A 10,982-nucleotide genomic window follows, 5' to 3' on the forward strand; every position below is an offset into this window, starting at 1 on the left:
GTCTAATCACTCCTCCATGACATTTATTTTTACAACTCTGTGTCTTACCACTGGTCTCATGTGAGACTGTGTCTCACCTATTTTCATATCCCTGATGCCTGGCATGTTAGATGTTAGCTAAGTACATTGAGAAATAGAGGGGGTAGGGAGAGAGAGGAAGAGCAGAGCTTTTGAATGACAGAAACAAGCATAAATAATAATGAAGTTTTTTACCTGCTTCAGATTCAGGAGGGGAATAAAACTGACCATCAGAAAGACCACCAGGTATAAGTGCTGCCCTCTCTGAAGCATCCTGAACTATCAGGAGTCCTGGAAGAGAAGAAATTCAGATGTTGGGAGTAAGGTCACCTTTCTGGTAGCTTTTTGGCAAGATTAAGTAAAATAAAATGGTATTATTATTATAATGAAATACCTTTAGAAAAAGAGGTACTTTAAACATTTTTCAACCAAACAGTAAGTTGCATTAACAAACGACACACAATACTATAAGGACAGGTAACTAAGCAGTTTAAATAAGTGCCTCATGGTGCTGAGCATGGTGCCTCACACCTGTCATCACAGCATTCTGGGAGGCCAAGAATGGAGGATCGCTTGAGCCCAGGAGTTTGAGACCAGCCTGGGCAACATAGCAAGACCCTGTCTCTACAAAACATTTAAAAATTGGCCGAGTGTGGTAGTGCATGCCTGTAGTCCCAGCTACTGGGGAGGCTGAGGTGGGAGGATTGCTTGAGCCCAGTAAGTAGAGGCTGCAGTGAGCCATGATTGTGCCACTGCACTTCATAAAGTGAGACTCTGTCTCAGAATAAATAACTGAGTATTTACATCTTTCCCTTGTGAATACTTGCCTTCCTACAAAAAAAGCACAATTTCAAAACCAAAACGCAAAGTAAAATAAAAAACACAGTCAGCTCCTACAAATGGTCTGCTGGCTATGTCTCATTAGAGAGATGCCAGATGTAAAGTGCAATACAGGGATGGCCTTTTATAAATATATGAAGAACAATTAAGATGACAAACGAGGAAATATTTATGCAACAAGAAGGTTTCAAAAGAAAAAAAGTATCTTAAAAAAACAAAGAAAAGGTAAAAAAGCAGGACGTGGACAGCTGAGGAACACTAACACATGCAAGGCCATCGACACTGAAGTTCTTTTGACTGAAAGCTGAGTTAACCTTAGGATAGAGTAGGAGGAAGCACCAGGCCAAAAAGTAGATGTCAGGTATGTGTCATACATGCTACTGACAATGAAAATAAATACTATTTTTAAAAATTTCATTAATTGTGTGTTCTGCTTTATTAGTCACTTTGAATGTGGTTTAATCCCATAATCATTCAAGCCTCAGTCATAGTTACAGTTGATAGGTTTTCAATCAAGTTCCATTTCGTATTTATATACAATTAAAAAAGACTTTAATTAGCTTTACTTATAACTTCTCCACAATACACTTTCACAAAGGAATAGAGGGCACAGGATAGAAGGTACACCTCAGTCTGATTAACGGGTTTTTAAAATCTACTCTTGAATTGTAATTCTTTTCTTACATATTTCTTCTATGTAAATGAGATTTTCCAAAATAAAACCACTTGCAAGATTATTTTGCATCCTGCTGCTTTTTGAAGTTATAATCATGCTTACCTTTCTATAAGATACTTTTTTTTCCTATGAGGCCAGGCAAATTGAGCCAGATGACTGGCAGAGGCGTAAAAACAGCATGTCTTGAAACTGCATGGGTGTCTGAAACGAGCTTTGATTGGTTCACCCTTAAGATGGGTGGGTGGGGCATGTGGGCTTCCATTAAGGACATTATGTGGAGAAGAATTCCAGCTTGGTAACTGACCATGAAGCTTAATCAATCATTTGGCCTTCCTAGTGAATATTCTGGGATACTCAAAGCCATGATGAGATTATAGCAGCTTTGGCAGGACTCATGAGTACACCCTGTTAGCTATGACTCAGCTACTCAGAGGATGGTGAAAGGCTGAGCTTTGCTCTGGATTGCTGTCATCCTCCTGTGAATCATCTTCATCCTAAACCCACCAATGGTCCTCAGCCCTAGGCATTTAACTGTTCTAACCGTGGCCCATCTGAAGCCACCAACTGCTGTATGGATCACAATGGGAGACTTTGGAGAATCACTGGCTTGTATTTAGAATAGTTGCTTCTACTCACTTAAAATTGGTTTTATTTTCTCTGCCCCTAAACAGCACAGTTCTGTTTATATGCACAAAATGCTTAGTGTCCTGCCTATTGCTAATAGGGAGAAAAGAACAAGCTGTCCAGGGAGAAAGAAGTGCTGGCTATTTTTTGTTATTGCTTGAATGCTCTTTACACCAGTGTTCACAGTTTCTTCCAGGGGAAGCCTGGCCCAATAGCTGGAGAGAGGAGCTGCTTTCTATTATTTACCCTTTCATCCACCCAGCTCTTCTCTCGATTTCTGCTGTAGCCACTAAAGAATGGAGACCCCACCACTGCCTAACTCTACCCATTTGCAGCCTGATTCACACCAAGACACCACATCTCTTCCTCCCAGCTTGGTACCCAGTCCGTCTCAGGAGGCTGACTCTGAGAGGAACTTACTGTTTTCTTCTTCTGCTTCTTGAGGTAACACTTTGAAATCCAGGAACCATGTCTCAATCCAGGCAAGGATGAATGAAATGATGGGCAGCACATAGCCAAAAGCCCCTTGAGAGAAAAGCTGGAAGAAAAGATATGACCGGGAAAGGGAAATGTAGTTACCACAAACTCACATTGGACAACGAGGCTTCATCACTGAAGATAGTAACTGTACAGAAAAAGTGGTAGGCCATACCTTTGAAAGGATCACTTTTGCTAGTAAAAAGGCACTGGTCACTGCCGTTGTCAACTGCAAGACACATAATCCAGCACTGTTCACATTAGGCATCTCACACTCTGAAGGTACCTCCCTCTTCACAAGAGACCCATCTGAGCTAGGAGCAGGCAATGCCTGAAAAACCTGTGCCTAGCCTGGCTCCTTCCCATATCACTCAGTCTCTATCCCCTAGACCCACACTGCAGCAAAACGGGCTTCTATATGTGACACAATCCCTAAATGACTGCATGTGGTTTCTCCTCCCACATTTCAGCAGGCTGGTGTGCTAGGTAACTAAGATTTATCTGCCAGAAGGTACAATTCCAAACCCTCTACAAGCACATGAACAGACCTACCTACCGGTAAAGTGCATAGGTAGGGCTCTTGCCAGGGGTTGTGAAGTCCAGAGATACCATAATACCTGAGCCTTGTCACTGTCTCCTTCAACTAATATTTTTAGCATGGTGAAACCTCACCAAAATGAATACCAATAGTAGCTTGATCGACAGAAGAGAGGACAGGGAACACCAAGTATCTTGCTCAATAAGTATTATCAAAGTTGCAGACACACACACACACACACACACACACACACACACACACAGAGTAAGCTGCTTAGGAGAGGAGGTGGTTTAGCATTTCATATTCTGACACTAATTAACTTTACAGGCTCACACTAAGTGCTCTTTAGATACCAGCTGACTTCTCCTCCTTCCAGCTTCTAAACTCTTCTCTGCAAATGTTTTTTAAAGCAAGAATCAGAAGCAATAAAATGATTTGCTAAATTAGACTTATTCTTCAGATAATCTGAAAGCAGATATTGAAGATACTGTCTTACAGCTCTCACTGAATATACATGTCATACACTTTTCTAAAACAAACATTGAGAGGGCTGGTCTGACAAATACTAGCATACATATGGGGACTCAGGAATATAACATCCTAAAGGGATCTGTTGCAGAAAATGCAGAAAAATGGGAGGGTACAATCATCAGAAGCTATGATGATATCAGCAAAAGAGTATTCAGGAAAGGGAGTCAAGTCTGGCCAAGACTGTCAGCCTATATCCATGAAGTGAGAGCTTCTGGATTAACAGATGGTCTGACCACTGCCCCATGATTCTGAGAATGCTCAGAAGAGATGGCCCAGACAGATATCGCCCCCCTAGTGGACTCAGGAGGGCAGCCTGGGCCACCTAGACCTGAGGTCTTGCCCTCTAATGGCAGAACTGCAGGTTATTTCTGAGCAGTTCTCTCTAGTCTGAGGAGCTCCACATTTTCTTCCCACAGAACTGACTTATTAAAGCTGTACAAAAAGCAAATATTCAGACAACTGTCAGGCAGAATTGCTAGCAATTCTATCAATCTCTAAATATTTATTAAGAATACCAAAGCTCTCTGTGCTAGATGCAAGGAAACAGAGGAGTAAAAAAGTCCTTGTCTTTGAGAAGCCCAAGGCAACAACAGAAAGATTGAGAGCTCTTCCCTCCAAGATGGGGGGTTGTGGGGAAGAAAGGAGGGGCTAAGGCAATTATCTAAATAAGTACGAACCATGTCATGAAAAACAATCACTAAGCAGTTTCAACCAAATAAAACATTTTCCAAATATCTCTGTGACAGATGTACTACTCCCATCTCTTATTTGCAAAATAAGGTAGAGGGTGGCTTGGTGCTTGGCCAATAATCACTGTTGGGCTTCTAGATTCCTCATTTGGCTCGGCACCAAGAGACAAATGTAGTTACTCATTAACACTGGAAAGAAGCCCTGGAGTATTAAACGTACTTAAGTATGGAGGAAACGGGACTCAGGAAAGCTAGTGGGATTCCACCTGCATTAGAACTGTATCTTCTCCAGTCCAGGCCTGTAGAGAGTAGGACCTGGCCACCAGCACTGGAGGCGATGACCCACTCAAGCAGGGCATACTCACCGCTATTGCCCACCAGTGGCGCAATCTGCACACAGCATATGCAAGTATTAACACTTTAAATCGAAAAACTGCCAAAAGCTGAAAGCAAGAAAAGAAAGAGATGTTTTAAAAAATATACATAAAAATGACATAGCTTTATGAAGAACTTACCAGACTGTCTTCATTATTGTGATTTAGCTGGAGACTAACAGAGACTGGCACCGGTCTGTAGACCAGCATTTGGGAATCCCTGCTCTAGAACTTAATGTAATAGCAAATTAGGTCTCACATTAATCTCCCTTTATGAAAGAAAGAACAACGCAAGAAAAAAAAAAAAGATGGCATTTTCATCATCCTATTATATAAATAGGTGAATTTTCCTTTCAGTGACTAGATATATCAATGGGTTCTATTTCAGTCATTTGAAAGAATAAAGGCTCTCCAACAAGAAAATGGGAACGGCTCCTTATGCTGCCCTCCCTTATCTGTCATTAATCTTTTATTTCCTTGAGATGGTCAGATAATTCCTTATTTAGAGAGAGAGAGCATTGAATGGTGGGGAATTAAAAGAAAAGGAAAATATGGTCGGTGTTCAAAAGAGGAAAAAAGGGCATAGAATTTGAAGTCTATTTAGAGGAAATCTGCCTTTTGGGTCAGTTTTATCACATCTGAAATGAAACATAAAAAATACTTACGAATATATCAAAATACGAAGAATAGTAGTCATACTGCATCACCTCCTTCTCTAATGTGTTCTCAATGCCTCCATTCACCTAGAAATGAGAGTAAGAAGCAAAAACAAGGGGAGGTTTATGTGTGGAATGAAAACAAGGGTAAGATTTCCTATCCAGCTTCCCTGCCTATCTTCTCAGAACCCAGAAATGTTAAAGTATGGAAGAAAAGAACTCTCATCATTTTAATAGAAAAGGGCTGGATAGCACTTTCTGATTCCTCAATTCTGAATTCATTCATTCAACAGATATAACTGTATAGTGAAAAATAATAGCTTCTGTAGTTCATATTTAGGAAAATTAAAATGTTAAGAAAATTATTTTTTCCCTTCTAAAATAAAGTCTTCAATCATACAAAAGTATACTTTTAAAGGCAATTCACCTTTATCCAGGACTCCCTCACTTTCTGATCACTCTCCACAGTCTTAGGTCTTAGAAGGCCATGGCTCCCCTGACCTCCTGGCAAATGTCAATGATGGCCATTAGCATGCACAGGATAGAAGTGTAAACATTCTCTGTGGTGGTTTCTCATTTTTATTTCTCCTGGCATTTAAACATTCTGCACTTTTATCAATTTAAGTATATTTTTAACAGGAATAGATAACAAAGACAGTACTAGACTCAAACCTGATACAACTTTCTGTCCTCTACCAATTCTACTGTCAAAATAAATCTTCTATCATCGAGTTCAAAATTTGACAAATTAAACTATGGAGTTTAATACTTTTAAAAAATCAAGTAAGGGGACATGTGTTGGCAGCTAATGCAGCACCCAAGCAGGGTAACTGTCAGAGTCCCTGGATTAGCCTGATCAGAGGGAGCAGGACATGCAAAAGTAAATTCAAATTTCCAATTTGGAACATGGGCCTGGCAAACAAATGCAGAGAGTCTGAAAAAGGACCAAAGGAAGGACAGTTAACCAGAGACCTGGATAAGAGGGAAAACAATAAGGAACCCCTTTGCCAGGTTCAAATTCGAATGAAAGTTGCCATAGGGAAGGGTATTCTTAGCTTAGATGTCATTTCACATATTTGTATTTGTTATGCAAATGAAAGCATACCATAAATACTATCCTGTGCCCTAAAATCCCTTAAGGAGGTCTACATTTCTTTGTAATTAGCTTGGATCCTCTGTAGACCTGCTTGGCTATAGACCTTTACAAATGAATAGAATTGAAAACCTGGGAGGAAGGAGGAATAATGATTGAAAGACACCCAACCGTTTAGTCCCATTACTGTGTCTCTGCAGACTAAGGAAACTTGCCAATATCCAGAATATTAAAAGAATGATTATTCCAAGCAGCCTATAGCAAACAGGGGTTCTCTACCACTTAGAGACCTCCCCTTGATTCCTGGGAGAACAGGAATCAAAGCTGCCAATACAGTTTTGCAATAAATAACCCATAGCTTTTCACTGGTATCTGCATACTTCAAAATACTCTGATTTGGAGTTGCCTTCAAATAGACATTATCTAAAATTTATATTTCTATCCCTAACTTATACTCTAAATCCTCATTTCAAAATTTTTATCTCTAGCTCAAGATGTCTTAAATAAACTATCGTTAGTTTCATGCAAAATCCCTTCCCAGTCAGTTCTGGTACTACTCTTCTAGGTTTCATCACTGGAAACGTTAAGAGTCATCTTTGCACACTGGGGATGATAAAATCAGCCTATCAACAAGTCTCACATCCCTCCCTTTAGTGACTCTCATGTTAGTTCTTTCCTTCCTATTCCCACCACCTTCAATGACATTCCTGCAACAGCTTCTGAATTCATGTTCTTACTGCCAATCTGTCCCACCTGCACACCACTGCCACAATGATCTTTATCCATTCACCAAATATTTGCTGAGTATCTACTATGCACCAGGCACTGTTCTAAATATAAGAAATACTTCAGTAAACAAAATAGTATCTGTCTTCATGGAGATTATATTCAGGCAAGGTGAGAGAGATGGCAAGTAAGAAAATAAATGCTACACAGACAACAGAAGCAGGACAGTGTGACAGAACAATGAAGACATTTAAACTAATACTAGCAAGATAAGAAGTTGAATTCTACGAAAAGATAAAGGAAATTAATCATTTCATATAGAAGAAACAACTGGTAGAAGGGTCCCAAGATAGAAAGGAGCTCATTCCTGTCTGAGAACAGAAGGAGGCAAGTGTGCTCATCTACCATGAGCCAGGAACAGAGGATGGGGAGGAAGTCTGAGAAGTTTCTGGGGACTCTGCAAGCCAAGGTACGACATTTGGATTTTACTCTAAATGTCATGGCCTGCCAGTGAAGAGTTGTAACAGAAAGTGACATGATCTGATTTTTGTTTTTTACAGGTTAGCCTGGCTACTGTGAGAAGAATGGATTGTACGGTGAGCGGAAGCAGGTGACCAGCCAGGAGTACGGTTTGGATGAGTGATAATGTGGCTTGGTTGAAGTTGGAAACAGTGGAAAAGAAGAGAAGTGGTCACATTTTGAATATATTTTAGAGGCAGATTTGACAGGACTTACTTTTAGACTGGACATGAAGCATGAAAAATACAAAACAAACAAGCAAATCAAAAATGAGTTTTCACTTTTGGTCTGAGTCTCTGCGTTTGCTTACTGATGAAGAAGGGGGAAAGAAGGTGTGTGTATGTGTTGGGGGAAGCATGTTAAGTCAGACATCCAACTGGACAGGTCAAGGAGGCTGTGATGTAGACTGTGGGTCGCTGACTTCTGCAAAATCTCAAAATCACGTTGTCCATTCTGCTCCAGAATCTGTAACAGCTCTTCATTGCAGTAAACACAAATCCTTCTATATACCTTTTAATAACTTGAATAATCTAGCACCAGCCTACTTATGCAATTTCATTTCCAATAGGCACCTTACTTTCTAGTCAGGTTAGTATTTTCTCGGCCTCTGCCCCTGTCCCCTCCAAATACAACCACTTGAGCACACACTCCCCACACATAAGCACATACTCCTGCTTCAGTACTTCCACGCACCTTGATCTCCAAACCCTCTCCCCAAGCTCCACACTGAAGGATCATCCTTCCCAGATCCTCCTCCCATCTTAATTGCCACCTATCCTTCCAAATCCAATTCACAGTCCATCTCTTCCATTCACTCCCTCAAATAGTCCAAGCCACTGATCTCTCTCATCTGAATTTCTGTTATACTTGGTCATCACAGTTTATAGACCATAGTAGGAATGAGGTAATAGAATCAGAATTAGCAGGGTAATAAGTACCTGAAACTTAAATGTAACAATAGTGAGAAAACAGTAACCAGCATTTTTTTTTTTCCTTTTTCGGGGTTAAATTTATTTTAGTTATTAATAAATTACACAACCTATAATTGTGCAGACCTTTGTATCTTCAAAGGGGCTGCTGTATACATCTTTCCATTTGATCTTCACATGGACCCATGAGGAAGACAAGACCAGTATTAGTTTGCTGAATTGATCAAAAGACCCAGAGAACTTATTAAACAGCTTGCCTAAGGGCCAAAGACCTGGTCACGAAAGCTCTAAGTCAAATTAGGAATGTTATGACATTTTCTAGTACATCAGTTAGAAAATAACAAGAAAAAAGTCACTAAGCACTGATAAAGGCTTTTTTTGAACCATAATCTCAATTAAGCATCAAAAGCTAAAAAGAAAGCCAAATTCCTTTCAACTGTCACTACTTTGATCCCTGTTCATACTGTCTACAGAGACTAGGAGAGAGTCTGCAGAGGGAACAGAGTCCTCAGGGAACCCAAGCCATAATTAATTCCAGATCCAACTTGGGAAATCAGTCTACTCAAAGGTGGGCCAAGAGGCCTTGGATAGAATCAAAACCATCCTTTTGACTGACCAAAAAGAGACCAGGAGCCCTAAGATCTTCTAGAAGGAAAATGAACTAAGGTGGGGTTAGGCTTCTCTGGCTCATCCGAGCCCTACACTCAAGGCTGGGATGGTGCCAGTCAGGTCCCTGGAGCACAGAGGGAAGGTGGCTAAGGTGGAAGTCATACATGGAGGCAAAGTACTTTGGTTATTGTTATAATTGCAGAGAACAGCTGGTTCCCCATATTCTAAAGGCCTAAGCACTCTTTATGACATTTTCTTTCTTCTTTTAAGACTACGTCACAAGGCAGTATAAGATTATGTGCCATATGTATTCAACTAAACTCTAAATTCCATGTAGTTTTTTTTGGTAGAGCTTGCAACACCTGATTTAGAAGCCTGTTCTCTGGCACTCAGTAAATGTAAAGACACTAAAAATAATAATAATAATAATAATGGATTTGAATGATTAGAGTTTTATAGAGAGACAACAAAACAAAATGAATGGTACGGTGTGTAGTGAAAACGCCAGGTCAAGATTGACAATTCAAAACAAGTACAACTAGAAAGTGGACACTGAAAAACAATCATACTAAAAAAAGTCATGATGTTCTTGCTTAAAGATCGTATACCCTTTTCCAATCTTTTAATTTTACAACTGGGGAAACTAGTAGTTGGTGAAAAGTGAGAATAAAACACATTTCTAAATTGCTAGGCCTGGTGATTTTTCACTTATCACATGTTGCATGCAGATGTAAACAGATAACTTGTCTGTGAACAAGAACGGGGGGCAGCCTACTTCATTTCTGTTTGCCTGGAGAAAACAGAAAGGAGGGACATGAGAAGTGTGATCCCATGAACCCCACCACAGTTCTGCCCCATGACTTTCCTCACTTAAAGGCACATAGTGATATAAGCAGCCAAAGCAATGAATGCCTGGACGTGCTGTTGACGTTAAAATGATTTTTAAGTGTGCCCCCTTAAAATTAGTGCTGTGTTTCCTGGTGCATTTCCGGTCGGACACGGTGGCTCACGCCTATAATCTCAGCACTTCGGGAGGCTGAGGCAGGTGGATCACGAGGTCAGGAGATAGAGAACAACGTGGAGAACACAGTGAAACCCTGTCTCTACTGAAAATACAAAAAAATTAGCAGAGTGTGATGGTATGCACCTGTAGTCCCAGCTACTCTGGAGGCTAAGGCAAGAGAATTGCTTGAACCCAGGAGGTAGCAGTTGCAGTGAGCCAACATTGTGCCACTGCACTCCAGCCTGGGTGACACAGCAAGACTCCATCTCAAAAAATAAAAATAAAAAAAAAAAAAGATGCATTTCCTTTTCATCTCTCATTACATAGCTATAGTTTTGAAAACATATTACTCCTTTAAAATATACATTAAAGATGGCCAAATAGGAACAGCTCCAGTCTCCAACTCCCAGCGCGAGCGACACAGAAGACCGGTGATTTCTGCATTTTCAACTGAGGTACTGGGGTCATCTCACTGGGGAGTGCCGGACAATTGGTGCTGGTCAGCTGCTGCAGCCCGACCAGCGAGAGCTGAAGCAGGGCGAGGCATTGCCTCACCTGGGAAGCGCAAGGGGGAAGGGAATCCCTTTTCCTAGCCAGGGGAACTGAGACACACAACACCTGGAAAATCGGGTAATTCCCACCCCAATACTGCGCTTTAAGCAAACGGGCACACCAGGAGA

At 40.7% G+C, this 10,982-nt stretch overlaps 2 protein-coding genes across 3 annotated transcripts in view; one reads left to right on the plus strand and one right to left on the minus strand.

The window, feature by feature from the left end:
- Positions 1 to 8,840, plus strand: part of TARP (TCR gamma alternate reading frame protein) — a 48,658-nt gene extending 39,818 nt beyond the window's left edge. Inside the window, exon 6 of the mRNA XM_017860165.1 lies at positions 7,803 to 8,840. The gene's annotated coding sequence lies outside the window, so the exon portion shown is untranslated. The remainder of the gene's footprint in view (positions 1 to 7,802) is intronic.
- STARD3NL (STARD3 N-terminal like) overlaps positions 1 to 10,982 on the minus strand; it is a 51,960-nt gene that overhangs the window by 10,037 nt on the left and 30,941 nt on the right. For both annotated transcript variants that reach the window (XM_017860161.1, XM_017860162.1), the window contains 5 exons: positions 5,433 to 5,510; positions 4,759 to 4,836; positions 2,811 to 2,864; positions 2,579 to 2,696; positions 214 to 309 (listed from right to left, as the gene is read on the minus strand). In XM_017860161.1, the coding sequence (XP_017715650.1) occupies positions 214 to 309; positions 2,579 to 2,696; positions 2,811 to 2,864; positions 4,759 to 4,836; positions 5,433 to 5,510 (424 nt within the window). The remainder of the gene's footprint in view (positions 1 to 213; positions 310 to 2,578; positions 2,697 to 2,810; positions 2,865 to 4,758; positions 4,837 to 5,432; positions 5,511 to 10,982) is intronic.

This window comes from Rhinopithecus bieti, unplaced genomic scaffold (assembly GCF_001698545.2).
Source record: "Rhinopithecus bieti isolate Rb0 unplaced genomic scaffold, ASM169854v2 scaffold_51732, whole genome shotgun sequence".
NCBI classification, from domain to species: domain Eukaryota; kingdom Metazoa; phylum Chordata; class Mammalia; order Primates; family Cercopithecidae; genus Rhinopithecus; species Rhinopithecus bieti.